Raw genomic sequence first — 17,322 nt, 5'->3', positions numbered from 1 at the left:
TGGCCTGACAGTTTTCCGCAGAGCTCTCTTCATGCCACCAGACACAATAAATATTTTATTTCATATTTATTCCGTTGCACAGCTGAGGTTGTAACGCTGTTGAATACAAAGGGTTCACGCTGCAGACACACTCGGTTGACAGCTCCACTTTATTGGGCTTTGCTGGTTTATTTCATGTGTCATTTTGTGTTTTAGTGTCTGGAATTCAAAAGCTAATAAGATATTTAAAGACATTTAATTATGCATGCATTTTTCTGTACCGTCCTTTGCATTCTGTCATTCAGATGTGGTTGTTTTCTGTAGACTCCTCCTGTGTATTGCAAAAGGAAAGAGGAATATGTTCTTCTTCCTAGAGTCTACACTATTCACCAATAGAGCAAGGCAAAAAATACACACAACACTCCAGTACTGCAGATAAAAATGTTCCTCCCTAATTGAGTTTTAGAGTTTTACCACTAGATGGCCATGTTACACTTTTACTCTCTCTCACTCTCACTCACACTCACACTCACACATACACGCACACTCACACATACACGCACACACACACACACACACACACACACACACACACACACACACACACACACACACACACACACACTCATAAATGCATAAATACACCATTTTCATTCAGAGAGAAAATGCTTCAACACCCTAAAGGCTCACAAATAAAGTTTTTTTTTAGGTGTGTTTTTATTTATTTATTTTCAGAAACTAGTTAAAATCTCATGACCAAATGTTAGATAGAAGATCATTGGACAAAATGTTTTAAGATCAGTGAGCCACAGCATTCTTAGATTGACTAAAACAGTGATATGTCAATACAGAAAGGTCTGTGTATTTTAATAGTGTGAAGATATACTACTCTAATGGGACATAATTACGTGGTATTATGGCTCAAATGTCAGTGGTCGACTCCAATGACACAAAGCTTGTATGCAGTGCAAATACTGCAGAGCTCAAACAATTTATTGATTTACAGATTAATCAGCAACTGATAATCGATTAATCAAAAATAAAATAAACATTCAGTACCAATATACCAATAGATAAGACCTAAAAGCAGCAAATCCACACAATTTGGTGGTGGAGGCTGGGGGTGTGGCCTTTACCAACTGCCACTTTGCTCATTTGAAAGTCGTAATATCTCTCTCTCTCATGGGTGGGCCAAATTCTCTGGGCGGGTAGGTAATCTTGCTCCTTATGACCTCATAAGATCGGTCCGTTTGAGCTTTCTGCCTTTTCTAAACGGCAGAGCAGGATACCAAGGGATCGGTTTACACCTATCGCCATTTCTAGCCACTGGGGGATCATAGGCAGGCTGGGGGAACTCATATTTATATTAAAAAAAACTCATGCAGGGAATTTTTCATGCCATGGGACCTTTAACTAATTTACACGACAAACAAAAAGTAAATCTTCTTATCGAAAATACGAGTACTGCTCTAAGTACGGCTTAACAGGCTGCGGGGTCTGCAGGAAAATCCGGGTGCCAAGTTTGTCCAAAGTGAGGTAGGGAGAGGTAGAAAAGAATATATTATTATTGTCCACCATGACAAGTTGTCTGTTTAATTTCAGACAGTGAGCTGGATTAGCTGTTAATTTATTAATAATATTAATTAATGATCAATGATAATATTAATTAATGATAAGCTGGATCAATAGACTAAGATTAAAAATGATGTCTAATGGTTTGTTAGGTTTAAGTGATGCTTTTAACAGATCATCTTGACTTTGCTGTCTCACAGAACGGTCTAATAACGTGAGAATGAAATTCTTTCCTTCAGAATGAGATTTTCATGCTTTGACTTTTCCGTGAATGAGTGCTTAAGGATCTTGTTTCACAAAGTATATTAATATTACATGTTTGGATGGTTCAAATGTATGCTATACAACAATGTGTTTTATGGTTAAATCGCTTACAAGAACACAACATTGTTTACAAGAGCATAGATTCTACATAGATTGAGCCTTTTAATTTTGCCCTCAAAGTGCACCAGATTTATGTTAAACTTTAAAATGTATGGGGGAAAAAAAAGCACACCCCCGGACCCCCCTAGATGGTCAGGGGTCCGCTCTATCCTTCTCCCCTTTTTTACCCATGACCTGTTTGCATGCCTAGGGTTTGCAGGCTACAGTAGGCTGAATCAACCTTTACCGTACAACTGGGTAAGCTTTAAATTTCACTGATGAGTGGTTCAGTGTAGGACCAGCTGTTGAAACTCCACATTAGACAACCTAAGCCCCATGTGTAAGGTGTTTGCATGAAAACAAACCATTCAGTGTGATGGAGTATCACTGGCAACACATGTTTGTGTTTAATTACTGTGGTCAAACTAAGCATGTTGAAATGAATAAGTATTGTTAAAATCAGAGTTTTAGCTCACAGAGGCCAGTCCACTAACTACAGCCTGTACTGACCTTGAGAGGACCCCAGCTGACGTGACACGCCATTCTTTACCAGGCCACTCCTCTCACATGTTTCTAATATGGAGCATCAAACCACTGTTTTACGTCTGAAATGGGGTGGAACGTAATTCCGCTCTGGATGGAATGTGGAGACCCAGCCGGATGGGACTCCGTCTAACGGACTGAGTTGCCTGTACCAGACACTCCTCACGGAAACTCCAGCTAATTGAAGACAGCCGGCCCTACTCCATTCCCCCATTTGCTTGCTAGGCTTTCCTGCTTGTCATGATGAAGCAGTGGTGGACAGTGCTTATATGTGAACTTAGAAGAGTCAATGAAATGCATGAAAGTTAATCATGAATAAAAGACTTAGAAGTATGTGACACACCATGCAGTACAGTATACTTAATATTTTGCAGATGGCTTATAAATCTGTGGTTTTGTAATGCTTTAATTTGTCCTCGACATTTAAAGCATTAATCCTTGCAAATTTCCTAAACACCTTAGTATATTTCTGGCTGCAGTAAAAACAAGACTAAGAAGTCTACAACCATGTTAAATGCTGTACATACTGAATAGGGCATACAAGGCAACTTTATTTATATAGCAGATTTCAAACACAGAGGCAATTCAAAGTGATTTACATAGACAAAAGAAAAGCATGAGACAATCAAAACAATTAGCAATACAACCAGAATAAAATCAATTAAGATAAATGAATATTGTGCAGGTAATAAACATAAACAAGTATTGGACAAATTAAAAAATATATAAATATATATATATTTGTGCCAATCTACTAATTAGATGCTTTGATATTTCATGTGATGAGTGGAAACCTGATCTGCTGGGAGTGCTAAAACTACCACATAAAAAATGAGAAATGGCAGATACTGGAGAATTACACTGTAATTATTCCTAGGAACTACTGAGCTTGTGTGTGCTAGTGGTGAGTTAATCCCCCCACGGTGAAAGTGTGACCTGGAATTCCCAGTTTTCCAGGCTTTGGGATTCATGCCAAGGGAGCAGTGTCGGGCCAGTGCAGAGTAGACAACAGCAGGGTTTCCTTGGCAAAAGTTGTGCATTCTTTCACTTTTTGAGAGAATATGGAAATGTCTGAAAACTGACCAGCTAATTGGCCACAGAGGCTTTTAGGAATGTCTCGGATTTAGGTGGATTTTTACTGCTTTTACATAATATATTACCTCACCGGGGGACTGGAAAGTGTGATATATATCTGTGAGGGCCTATGTAGAGTATAGCTTCACTGATGCCTGGAAACACTGATGTCAGGGACTTTGCATGCTCAATGTGTTTGACTGACCCTGGTTCTGTTACGTCTGTCTGGGCTGTGACAGTCTGAGTTTTAAACCTCTCACTTAATTGGAAATGGTGAAGTCATAGGAGGAAAGATTAAGCTCATTCCCTACAAAATATACAGCACTTTGCTACTATGCTACAATGAAAGACCACATCACTACGGTTAGGCTTTCCCCTTCTTTGTCTGCTTGAAAAAAAAAACGTATCTTGGTAGTCGAATGGCTGAAATGCATATGACATAACCACATAACCATGCATATGACATAACCAAAACATACCAAGTTTGACCTTGCGCTGCATGTCATACCTCTCTTCTCCCTTGTTTTCTGTCTGCCCATACCATCAGCTGTCAAATATAGGTGAAAATAAAAAATAATGAATAGAAAGTGGATTATTGGAATCTTCAATCAATCAAACTTAATTTCTAAAGCACATTTCATACACACCAAGGCAACACAATGTGCATCGTACATAAGCAACATAAAATAATACTTTGTCCAATCATACAGAGTGAAATATATACAAAACATGTATTGAACACACACACACACACACACACACACACACACACACACACACACACACACACACACACACACACACACACACACACACACACACACACACATTGAACAGTGTAAAACTCAGTTAATCATAGACTTTTGTAAAAAGCAATTTTTTTTTTGTTAAGTGTGGAAGCCTCTCTGTTCCACTGGTAGGGTCACCATATAATTGGGGCATAGACACAAAGCAGCCTCCCCTGCTCTCGAGTTACAGCGAGGGATGTTTTAGAGACTGCTGCCTGTGGATCTGAGGGTTCTTGCTGGTTCATATCTAACTAGCATGTCTGTAATATACAAAGGTGCAAGACCATCTAGAGCTTTATATACTAGGAGCAGAGTCTTAAAATCAATTCTAGCCTTGACTGGGAGCCACTGTAAAAGTCGAAGGACAGATCTTGGCTTAGTCTCTCGGCTGTACCGGCTTTTTTTTTTACTATCATTTGTTAGTGTGTGTACATGTGTTTTGAGTTTTTTAAAGGTCCCATGACATGGTGCTCTTTGGATGCTTTTATATAGGCCTTAGTAGTCCCCTAATACCATATATAATGTCTCTTTCCCAGAATTCTGCCTTGGTGCAAAATTACAGCCGCTAGAGCCAGTCCCACAATGAGCTTTCCTTAGTATGTGCCATTCCTGTGTCTGTACCTAATAAGGGGGAGGGGGGGAAAGTGGAGGCTGGGGGTGTGGCCTTGACTAACTACAACTTTGCTCATTTGAAAGCCATAATATCTCTCTCTTTTATGGGTGGGCCAAGTTCCCTCGGCAGGCAACGCAGAGAAAGGGGGAGGTAAGGGCTCGGTTTACACCTATTGCCATTTCTAGCCACTGGGGGACCATAGGCAGGCTGGGGGAACTCATATTAATGTTAATGTTAAACTTTTAAAACTTTTAAAAGTATGTAAAGTCATGTTTATTCTTTATTCTATTTAAAAACAAAAACAAATTTTAACAAAACCAAAAAGTAGGGGAATTAAAAACCTAAATATTTATTAAATATTCAGTACATGACAAAAAATGATGGACTGATGAGAATATCATTAGTATTGTAGGTATTTGGTCAGAGTCCAAAATACACCTTTTGACCTGATGGCAAAATGTGCAACTACTTTATTGCCAATGTCTGTCAGTAAATATTGTGAATAATCTTGGCTAGTGTGCTGTTTCACAACCTGCTGCATGAAATCCATACATATGAAGTAATTTGCTTTCTGGGGTGAACGTTAATTTTAGCCGCCTCTCTCTCTTCCAACACGTCATTTGGCAGCTCGACTGTTATCAGTGGAAAGCAGCTGCTTTAAGTCCTGGAGTTCCGTCATCCATTTTTGTGAGGCTTGCAGTTTCTGGCACAATCTCTTTAGTAATTGCATTTATTAGGGTTTTGTTTCACTATGACACATGGCTTGAGATTCTCTGCTGTTGGGGGAGGTGTTTTTATTTGTTATATATGAGACACAAGGATTAGTTTAGGGGTTACTTTAGTTCAATTTGACACCATACCTCCCCATAAAATGCTTAAACTTATCCTCTTCCCCATCTTTATTTTCCACTGTGTCTTCAGTAACACCCTACAGAAAGTAAAGAATCTGCATCAAAATGGACAATCATGCTATCATTAGAGAGATGAAGGAGCTGTGGGCTCAGTTTACGCCCATTAAACTGGCACCTCAGACAGCAAGGGCGGCCAGGCCAAACCGAGCATCACTTAAAACAGGAGCAGATGTTCTTTGAGGCCAATTAGCAGTGGAGAGATGCAGACAACCTCGTGCACCAGAGGAGTGCTGACAGATACTAGAGACAATTAATTACAGCAACAGACGTTAAAAATGGATCAGGAGCTTTTGTGAAGTCTTGCTTTAGAACCCTTTACTCCTAGGCCCGTGTTACAGAAACCTCTTGACTTGCAGATCCTATCTTAACTTTTTGGTAACCATGGTTATTGGGGTTAGGACCTAATTAAGCCAAAAGCCATTACATACAGTATGGACAGTTCCTAATTCAATGTGCCTACCCTAACCTATTGTGGAGAATGTGTAAGCATCCTAATGTCACAAAATCTTGAATAAACTTTGCTAACTTTAGGATAACTGTTGAGCTGTCCTGCTTTTTTTTTCTACTAAGTTTGTGGCTCTCATGACAGACTGCTGGAGGGCACTCACGACGGCCAGCTACGTGACACATGCCATTATATTGACAACTGGCGGATTAAATCATAGCTGCATGACCGGTACACAGCGGTTGTTCTGGTAGGCGATGCCCAGTCTGTATTTTTATTTTTTTAACCACTGCTAATTTGTATCTTTTCTGTGATTCAGTTCCACTTAAGTGCATCCACTGGAATCAGCTAAGATAGCCTTAAAACTCTTCACTGATCTTTTACAAGTAATCCGGATCGACTTGGCCAAACAGACGGCCACAAATGTAGAGCTCAGGGAGAAGAGCTGATGGAATCAGAGAGGAAAGATAAGACAAAAGTGAGTAAGGGTTTAAGTATGAGAGTAAGAGGCGAGAAGGTCAGGACAACATTTAGAGAATAGATTTGATTCTGGGTCAGGGAGCCACGCTACCACTGAAAGAACAGCGTTGAAAGAACAAGAGAGGGAATTCCATTTTTGCTGAGCATCTTTCATCTGTCACAGCACTCGTCTCTTAGCAAAGAGGTGTCATGACAACAGGTACCAGCTGGGCGAGGAGACGTACCCCTGAGAGGGAGGGAGGGAGGGAAGAGTGTAGAGGAAGGAAAGTAAGATTAAGTAGGTGGAGAGGAAGGAGAATGTATGAAACCAAGAAGAAGGGAAGAATGAGTGAACGAGGCACCTATGATAGATGAAGACAAGGTCAGTTACCAAAAGTTTTTCTCTGCTTCTCTTTGTTTGTTTTGTTTCTGGAGGTTTCAGTGACCTGCGAGTCAGGGGGGAGCCCCGTACTCTCCTCCAGAGAATCAGTATGTTCATCCTAATGCTTCTATAAGCTCACCCTCGGGATCCGGCCACAAAGGTCTGCTCTGCGATTGGGCACACGCTGCAGCTCAGCAGGGCGGGGTTAAACCTGCTGGGATGTTTCATATTCATACTCAGCGTGGATACATAATCAGTCTACCAGGTCACTGTGTGCTGTCAGGAGGAAGGGACTTGAACTTTGCTGGATGATTCTTATGTGATCTTGACTTTTTTGCCATGGGAAGAAAACTTTGCGGGTCGTCCTCTTCTACTTGAAGTGTGGTCTGATCCTGCTGACAGATGCTAGGTTCAGTCAGAGCCGGCGTTTTGGGTTCACAGGTTTACAGGGCAGAAGATGACCTATGGCTGAGCGGTACCCTTGATCCATCTCTGACCTGCCCACACAACAGGCTGTGGGGCTAAAATCTGCTGAGGAGGGGGCTCCTCTCTCCACGTTACTGGCCTGTTCTCGTTGCCATGATCAAACAAAACAAGAATAAAAATGTCTCTTGGGTAAGTGAGGTGTGTTGGTGGAGTTTTCTCCATTACTCTTGGACTACTTTGTCCTTCTGTGTGCCTGGGTTTTTCTGTCTATGCTGTGGTCCTTTCAAAACAACACGAAGAGATGTAACATTTCTGCATCACTATTGATAAGATTTTCTGGTTTAACAGATTATGTAGAGACTATTAGAGTATATTCCCATTGGTATTTTTATGCTCCTGTGCCCAGTGGCTATTCCAAAGATAGGCTTAGAGATTTAGGTATTATGTAACTACAAGCTACTACATGCCCACTTTATGAAATCTGGTTATCAGTCTGCCAACTCTGTCTGTGTTAAAAGGAACTGATGTTGATGAGTTGAAATTGACACACATGAGGCTGAATTGCCAAGAAAATGCATAGTTGTTTGTTTATACTCATAATAACTTACTAGGTAAACTACTACTTTTCATCATGTTGTCCCAGGTGTTTCTTTTTTTTACGTGCAAGAGTTTGATATCTGATTCTTTGCCAGTGTAGACTGATCAAGGGAGATTAGAGGAAGAGTGGCTTTGCGAGGATGAAATCAGCTACTTGGGGAAACGGGGGTGGGGCAGGGAGGAGAGGAGGTGATGGAGTTACTCCAGAATCTACCTTCTTTCTGGAACTTAACAACACTCTCTCTTTCTTGATTCTGCAGTCGTACGACCTCCAGCCATTTAGCTCAGCCTCTTTATGCAATCTCTCCTGGTGGAGTTACTTTATGTCAGGTGCAAGTGACACAGTCATGGTGTCATAAACCCTGGGGCTCTCCCAAAACATTCATTCATTTTTGGCAATGCTTTTGTCCAGCATGTTGTATGTGTGCACGTTTGCATAAAAAAAAGATGTACATATGTGTTTTCCTCCGGAGGGATACACTGCTCCACTTTTGCTCAACCCACCCATATGCCGCACATGTTCCACTGCTGCTCTCCGCAGCCCAGCTCTCTGTCCTCACAATGAACCTGTTCCTTCCTGCACACACAGAGCTGCAAGGTTGAGGACCTTGGTGTCTAGTGAAATAATGTCACAACTCGTACTGGCTCTAAGTCTTAATTAATCATTAATTAAGCTTACTAGTGGACATCAGCTGAGCAAGTCTTACATTTTTTTTTGCCAGTTCTTCCTTTATAGCATTGATTTTCATTTCATCTTTTTTTGTAAATGCTGTTTTATTTATTTTTCTTAAATAATTACAATGGAACAAGGTAAATCAAGAAATTTGGGGGGAGGGGAGGATAATAAAGAAGCTTTGATTTTCAGTTCTCAAAAATGACATTAATTATTTGAAAGCAGACACACATTAAGTACCATTTGTGTTGATACAGGGGTACATACTATTAAATTAAACTACTAAAAAAATCTTCAGACCAACTGTGTAGATTATTAGAAAAACATTTATTTGATTCTGTAATAGCCACATGATCAAAGGATCTAAACAGGGACGTTGATTCTAATTACTCCAGGTTTGAACTGCCTATAACATCTAAAATCAACATTTTATTTATATGCATGTAAGACTGTTCAAACTGATGATGAATGGGATGAAAATATTTCTTTAAATTAGGAACTAACTACTTCTTTCCCTTTTACACCGGGGAAGGGGGATGGGACTGACTACATGCTGGTAGTCAGTTAGCCATAGTTTTTGTAGTCTTTGTGGTTTTTGTAGTCATTGTCATTGAGTTCAAGGTACACTTTTACTGGGAAAGTGGACGTGAGGCTATACAAGAGTTTATCAGTTGGCCTTTGTTGTTGTTGTTGTAGTAGTGTGTCAGGGCCCTTGATAAACAACATGCAGATGATAGTTTTGCAAATAGAGCTTTGCAAAGAAAAACTCCCGGACACTGTCTAACTTGCAAACATACAGTATAGGATGTTTAATAGTGGTCTAGTACCAAACGTTGCAGACTATTAAACTGTGTATATATATGTAGATGTCTGAGGTTGTAGATTTGCCAAGCATTTTTCTGTGATAATAGAGCTTTACCAGCTGTGGGTTGAGCTATCAAAGAAAGTGTGTCCAAAATGGAAAGAGATGTTTTCCCCTAGGAGCATGAATGTGAGTTAAAAATCTGCCCAATGGATTTCTTTTCTTTCTTGTTTTCCAGTTGAAATGTTGGCCTAATGGTGGTGCTAGTGGCAAGGTCCGGGGGTCATCAGAAACATTTTGACTCTGGAAGCCATAAAGTAATTGTCAAAGACATTGGTTAGGCCTACTGTATTATTCTGACGTCGGTCTCTGTAGACCTCCATTCTTGTAATACAGCCTACAGCTGCGTTGATTGCACAAAACTTCTTGTTGATGATTGGCTCGTTGATCTGTAGTACCCTGAACCAGCCACTTAAAAAAAGAAAAAGAGTGAAAAAGGAAGCAAGTACAAACAGCACACATGCTCTACAGTGAAACAAGTTTGCAAATGCACATGCATGTTTTACTGCTATCTGAGACTTCAACAGCAGCCTTCTTGTGTGCTTGATATGGATTTGTCCACATTTGAGATATTTTTTCGTAAAATTATCCCTTTTAGTGGCAGAAATCTTACAAAACCTGTGTTTACATTAGTTCACTTTGCTACTGATGTCTTTGCAGAAAATGCAGATTTGTGCAATGCAGTTGCAGCACCTCTGCAGTGCACTGATCCCAGATATCGACTTGTTTATCCAATAAGCCTAATGACTTTGAGGGCCACATTCATAATCTGAGTGGTGGCAGTGCCAGGCGGATTAGGACTCCAGATGGTGCTGTTACTGCCTGACTGTCTGGCCACAGATGAACAGCTGCAAGAGGTCACATGTTTTACTACAGCTCTGCCACTGCAGCCCTGCAGCTCACTAGCACATGGACTCTTCAGTTACACTATAGCTGACTATCACAAGTATGTGTCAAGAGTGATTCTGGAGTTTTAAGGTATGTATGTTAGTGTATGCTGCGTGTGTGTTTTTTCTGTCTGCTTCCTATAGAGTCATGTAGTTAAGTTGACCATGCAACAGATGTCGCAATATCAAATTAAAGCTTAATGCCCGGCCAGCTGAAGAAATACACTTCAGGGCTAACCATGAAACCGCAAAGCTTAAACACTTGTGTGTGTGTTTGTCTTTGTGTGTGTACATGTTTGTGTTTCTACGTGTGCATGTTTCTGCGTGTGTGTGTGTGTGCGTGCGTGCCTGCGTGCATGTGTGTGTGATCTGTCTGAGAGTCTCTTTACTCCACATGGTACATGACACTTGATGTTGGAATAGCTCTTGAGGATGACCACATCTCATTTCCTCTCCTCTATCATCTCAGCAGTGACACTGCTTAAGAGCAACTTGCCGGGTAGTGCAGCAGTCAGTGTTATTCCTTTTTGACTGAGACAGACAGGTTTTATTTTTTTATTTTTTTTTATTTTTTATGCCAGGCGTCAGCTGCTTGTACTTCTGGGTCATGGTACTCTGAACAAAAACCAGGGGATTTGCATAATTCATTACAGTTGCTGTGGAACAAAGAGGCGACACAGGTGTCCCGGGCATTGTGGGAGAACGAGCATGCCTAAGAAGCCAAAGGTAAAAAAACAACAAATCAACCTGTCCTTGTTTCTTTGTAAATCAGCAGCTTACTTCTCCATCCAGAGCTTGTATTATTAGTTGTAGCGCTGGCTTGTTTTCTGGAAGCTTTTGCATTGTCCTTACAGCTTACAGAGGGCTTTTTCTCTGTTTGTGGATTCTTTGCTGTGTGCAGTTTTGTTTGTGACGACATCCAGAGTGTCACTGTCTATATCCTGTGTCTGTGAGGTCTGTTTACATAGGCCTATACTGTCGGAGATGCACCTCATATAAGTAGAGCTTAGTTTTATTCATAGATGCGGGACGGCGTCTACTTTTTTGTTTTGTTTTTTTGTGTAGAAAGGCATTGATGCTTGTAGGTGAAAGTCAATCTGCAGGGTCATCTTTCTTTTTCCACGTTTAGATACCACTAACAGGGGTTGTGAATGAGTCCTTTCATGCACCCAAATCCTATCTTTGAAAACGGATTTAGATGGTTAGGAGCAGCACGATTTAATCTTTGTCCTTTCTCACAATGTAGGGCAGCCATTTTTGTGAATATATTAAATCATGCATTGATTACTTCCAATTTTACTAACTAGCAGTCATTTTTATTACTGTCTTTGTTGATGCATTATCACGTTGCTTGTGCGTTACCACCAGCAACTGTTGCCCGAGAAATAGTAAAAACGGGCAGCAGGAATATGTATTGTCTGCACTCATAAAAACATTGCTTCATAGCGCTAATAGTGGTCAAAAAACTCCACAGGGGACCTTTTTAGGAGCTCAGATTATCCAGTAATTCAAAAGAGAAAAAATTGAGATTAGAGGAACGTCTGCAAAAACAAACACCCAGGTTTGCAACCACTGCTGTTGAGTACACTCTCCTTTTCATATGACCTCAGCAATATAAACTCTGTCAAGGTATATAGAAGATGTTTAACAGTTTTCTGACCCTGTTTCATGCCAGTAATTTCTTCTACTCTAAATCCCTGATTGGTTGAAAGGCAGAAGCAGATTTAAATCTCCTTACTGAGAGAAGCAATCATCACAAAGTGAGTCGGGGGATCAAGTGGACACAAGCAATCACCCCCGTGGGTTTTATTGTGTTCAGTGTGGATGGTTCCCTCCCTCCTGTAGAGATGTACAGTATACAGAGGAACATGTGAGAACACAGCTGATCATCGTCTCTTGCTCAACTGCCCAAATTGTTGGACTGTATTCAAATTTGAAGCCCATCAGCGATGTCAGAGTAGCAGACAAAAGTGGCTTTTTTTAGTCTGAAAGTTAATTGTTGGTGTTTGTGTGTTTGGTAATTTAAGTAATGTATGTATGGATATTTTAGTATATTAATCTGACTGCATGCATGTCTAGGACTTAAATAACTAAAAAAATGTTTAGTAAACAGAAAAGGCTTAAACCGTTTACTTTTTGTTTTTTACTTATTTACTGGGACTCTAGTGCATAGTCAACAGCTCATCTTCCTTGAACATTCATTGAGGTTCTGTCAATGAAGTGTCCCCTTAAGTGACAAAATCATGTAATTGTGTTTGTGAACAAAGATGTGTGCATGTTTAACTCAAACCCTTATTACTAAATTATCAAATATCAGGCCATCCATTTATTATTTAGCAATGCCCCCAGCTCTGTGCCAGTGTAGAATGATCTACTCTTGATCTACTCTTTTGTCTATCTTTTTATGTGTCACCAGAGGACAGGGGGAGTTACTGTATTGGTGTAAAAGTGTTTGCGTACAGTGTGTGAGTGCATCGCCCTCTGCTAGTGTCGGCCTGACTAGTGCGTGACTGTATTGGTCACAATGGTCACAATTTGCCGGCTGAAGAGTTTTTCCTATGACTCCATGGGGGACAGCCGATGTGTTGATGTGTTCAGCGAGCGTGAAGTGACTCAAAGCCACACGCTTGCTCTGCCGCCGCCAAACGTTGTGCACTGTTATACATGTCAGCACTTCAGAAATCATCAAGTCTTTGCTTCCACTCGCTGTCCGGCAACTCTGAGCTCATGATCTTCATTCCTTTGGGGATGCTTGACAAGTTATCTCTGTCTCCACTGACTAAACACATCTTGGGAAGGGTAAGCTTTACTCAACTTTTAACTTAAGTGTTTGTCCTCAACTGGAAATGTACTGTTGTAATAGCATTTAAATAGGGTGAGGCTTTAGACTTTTCTGCCAAATAGAAAGGTACAGCAGTGATGTATGATGTGTTTGCAGGTTAGGTGCTATCCTTAGGTTTAGCACACATGCTAGCAAGATGCCCTTTGGTGGAGTGGAGGAAACTGCATTCAAACTGAGTCACTCAGAGAGGCAGCAGGAAACAGAACAGCTGGGGCTTATATCTCTGTTTCTCATCCTTTTATCTCTTTTTTTACTCCCTCTTTCTCTCAGTCTCTCTTTCATTTTCCCCTCCCTTTTCTTTGTCTGTAACTGTCTGTCCCATGGCACAAGTGGCCTGGCATGTGTTGTAGCTAGGTAACCTCAGTCAGATGTTGGCTGCCGGCCCTGGGCATTTCATTAGATGTTAAACACAGTCCCAGCAGGCCCAGCGTGGATTCTTCAGTCTGATGTGTCTATTATGAATCTGGATCAGTGGAATTCTGCTCTAAATTTGAGCTTTATATCAGAAGATTTCAACATTTGAAATGTTTTTAGCACTGGTATCAAAACCAATACCTTACCTTTTTCCTAAGTAATAAAAAAGGCCAACTTCTCAAATACATTGGTGTTAAAAGGATAAGTATTACATTTTGGAAAATGTGCTTTTATGCTTTTTGCCAAGTATTAGATTAAAAGATCAATACTACTATGTGGGATACATATGTAGCTGTAGCTTCTCTTTGCATAAAGACTGAAAACAGGGAGACAGCTAACCTGACACTGTCTAATTTGTACAGAATCCAAAGTTATTTAGCTACATATTTACCAAACAGGTTATTAGTGATATCAATTAACTGACATGTAGTGTGATTAAAAGTATGAGAGGGAAGATTAGCCCTGATCTTAAAGAGTCACTTACAGGATCAACTGGATGCAGTACTGCATGTGCTAGGTAGAAGATTGTACTGCCTTTTCTATGTTTTGGACATCAAAGAAATAGGCCTGTTGCCATTAGGGAACTTCTGGAGTTTTTTTTGTTTCTTCCAGGGAAATTGATTGATCCACCAGCTCTTGAAGTCCTCTTGTCCGGTTTCATTAGTGTAATAGCATTCTTGGCAAGGCAAAACACCTTTTGAGAGATCTTCAATGATCTAATTGTGGTGTGTCTCTTTAGTTTACTTACCATCCATAACATTATTTATATGAATCATGGCCTGTTATAACAGCACATTTGACAGGCAAACAAAACACTGTTGATGTTGCTGGATATTGTTAATGTTGCTGGCAAGATGCTCCGGGTCAGAATCAATTACTTATCTTCAATTATCTGTCATGGTTTTGTCTGTGTTATGATTTTCTATTGATGTTACACAGATTAACTTGTGATCCAGAGTGCTTGAACACTGGCAAGTGTGTTTGGCAAGTGGAGGGGTTTTGTTTTGGACCGTTTACTTTAATGGTGAGTGTGGCCACTGTGGAGTCACAAAGCATGAAAGTGTCGGAACTCCTGATATGGAGATAGAATGGCCTGGTGGCATGAAAGACATTAAGTACACAGGTGTGATCACCGCTTTACTGCAGATTGAATCTCCACTAGCTCCAGGATGATTGATCTGATTCTGATCTGATGATTTCATCTTAAAAAAAAAAAAAAAGATTGTTAGTGGTTGATACGATTGGGCATCAAGAACTGGTGCCAACTAGTAATCTTTTCAGAAATTACGATGTCAGTGGCATCGTTTTTTTTTTGTTTTTAAAACGCCGCCGCGAATTCCAGACACTTGTTGTGTTTCAGCCATGGAGCACAGTAAGGAGCGCTCCAAAGTTTGGCTTTAATATAAGTTGAAAATGCCCGGTAAACCTGTAAATCACCATCTTATCTGTGAAACAGCATGTGACCCGTTTCAACTTGATAACTGCTCACCACCAATAGAAAGTCATGTATGATCATTACTTTAGGATTAGACTTCAGGACTTAAGCTTCTTACCCACAGTAAATTCCTGTCGCCCACATTAAAATATTGTTGCCATGCATCTAATACTCATGTATTCTTAGATTTAAAAACATTTATTCTACAGTGTACACCTTTTTGCCAATTTAGATACTCTTACAGTAGCTGAAATGAATGCAACGGTCCTGGAATAAATCCTGTCTTCTTGAAGGATCCAATGTTGTCAGAAAAAGGTGTCGATACAAGTATTTATTGACAGGCTGTTGTATTAGGGAAAATGCAAGAGCAACAGAGTCAGAATTTAGTCTACCATCAGTCTCTTCATACTACACAAGGTGACATTTAGGAGTGAAAGGAAACCACTGTTAGCAATGTCTGATTTTTTAAAATCTTTTTCTTCTAGGTTAAACACATTGGGATGTTGTATTGATTCCCCCCTCTCTGTCCAATTACTGCACGCTGGTCTTAATAAGCTATCCTCATTGCCCTTTGTATTCTTGTCGGTGTGAAGGTCTGCTGACGTCATTGTGTGCATGTATACTAGTCGATAAGCCAAAGGCAATGCCGACACTCTTTTCCCAGCGCTGGCAGAACTGGAAGACATTGATCTGTCAAATCCCATTCAGAGCCAATTCAGAGAGGACTGATAATGACTGTTGGCAGTGAAGAATGCTATTGTGTCATAATATTATAGTAATTACACAAAAGAAAGCAACCAATTTCAAAAAGCTTTGTTTGCTTTTGTTAATTTGACATATTGCATACAGCGTATGCTTGTAGAGGCTTTGAGCTAAAACCCGTTTCTCAGTATGTTTCAGTATGGTAGGCATCAGCATGCTAATCCTGGCAGGGATAGCTGGAGCTACAAAGGATCAGTGGACGTATATTGGTTTGTACGCATTGTTTTGATTAACAAGTGGCATCTTAAAATCACAATTCAAAGTTTTTCCTGATCAACTTCCCAATCTCACTTTGATTTTATTTATTTTTTAATTTCTCTGATTTTCTAGCAGTTGCAGACTTCACATGCAAAAGTCATTTTTAGTGAGTATTCAGAGGCAACAGATCACACTTCCTCATCAACTGTCATCACCCTCAGTTTGCGGAGGCTTTTGCCTTCAGGCCTGGACTTAATTAGTCTGCCTTTCACCTTCATTTACCTTGCCCTCACTGCAGGGTTTTGGATTAGACCACAAACTCGGCTATGAAGCAAAAATGGCAAAACCGTTCACGGCATCCAGGGTTTTTAAATGTTTAAAAATTAAATTTCCTTTTACTCTTCTATGATAATAAATTGAATAGCTGAATGTTGGGGACTAATAGTTGGACTAAACAATATGTGATTGTGTCAATATAGGATTTTGGAAACTGCAATGGGCATTTTTCACTTCTTAACAATAATTAGACCAAAGATCACAAAACAATTAATCAAGCATATAATTTGAACAAATAATTGTTAATAATCATTAGTTGCAGCCTAACAAATTTATCAGAAGTGGAGACTATGGTCAATATGTAAGAAACACTCTTGCCTTGACTCTTGAAAAGTTTCTTTCTTCTTAAACACATCTAATTATCTAATTTGTTTAATCTGTACGGAAATTTAAAAATGTATTTATTATTGGCTAGGTGCAGCTGGACAGATCCAGGCTAGCGGTTTCCCCATTTTCAGTCTTAATGCTAAGCTAAATATTATAGGTGAGATATACACCGACTGGTTTTCAAGCTCATTTTCTTATCTCAGACAACAGAAGATTTTTCTATTGCACTGATGCATTAGGACTTGAAAATTCTGGTAAAATGAGGATAACTATCCTACAGTTTGTCACGTGCCGGGCAGCACTCACCCTGGATGATAATCCTCAGAAAGGGGTTAACCCCGATCAAGCACAAAATAATCCAGGATTTAGGATGGGCCGCCCAGAAAACATTTTTTTTCCACACTGACAAATACAAATGTGGACTTTACCGGGAT

At 40.1% G+C, this 17,322-nt stretch overlaps 1 protein-coding gene and 1 long non-coding RNA gene across 8 annotated transcripts in view; one reads left to right on the top strand and one right to left on the bottom strand.

Annotated features, from left to right (window-relative positions):
• Positions 1 to 17,322, top strand: part of cacnb2a (calcium channel, voltage-dependent, beta 2a) — a 63,160-nt gene that overhangs the window by 11,060 nt on the left and 34,778 nt on the right. The window contains exon 1 of one of the 7 annotated variants that reach the window (XM_034861781.1): positions 7,392 to 7,744. The exons of 3 other annotated variants lie outside the window; for them this stretch is intronic. In XM_034861781.1, coding sequence (XP_034717672.1) covers positions 7,709 to 7,744 — 36 coding nt within the window. In that variant the 5' untranslated portion in view covers positions 7,392 to 7,708. Of the gene's footprint in view, positions 1 to 7,391; positions 7,745 to 11,105; positions 11,301 to 13,211; positions 13,374 to 17,322 lie in introns of those variants that run through there. 3 more of the 7 variants (XM_034861784.1, XM_034861776.1, XM_034861783.1) reach the window with 3 other exon arrangements.
• LOC117937677 lies at positions 1,670 to 13,234 on the bottom strand. Its single transcript, XR_004655209.1, has 3 exons — positions 13,222 to 13,234; positions 11,012 to 11,016; positions 1,670 to 1,811 (listed from the first exon to the last, which is right to left on the bottom strand). It is a non-coding gene; the product is annotated as an uncharacterized LOC117937677 (long non-coding RNA).

The sequence above is a fragment of the Etheostoma cragini genome, chromosome 22 (genome assembly GCF_013103735.1).
Source record: "Etheostoma cragini isolate CJK2018 chromosome 22, CSU_Ecrag_1.0, whole genome shotgun sequence".
Taxonomy (NCBI): domain Eukaryota; kingdom Metazoa; phylum Chordata; class Actinopteri; order Perciformes; family Percidae; genus Etheostoma; species Etheostoma cragini.
Note: the sequence above shows the minus strand (reverse complement) of the source record. Positions and strands in the feature narration are given on the sequence as shown.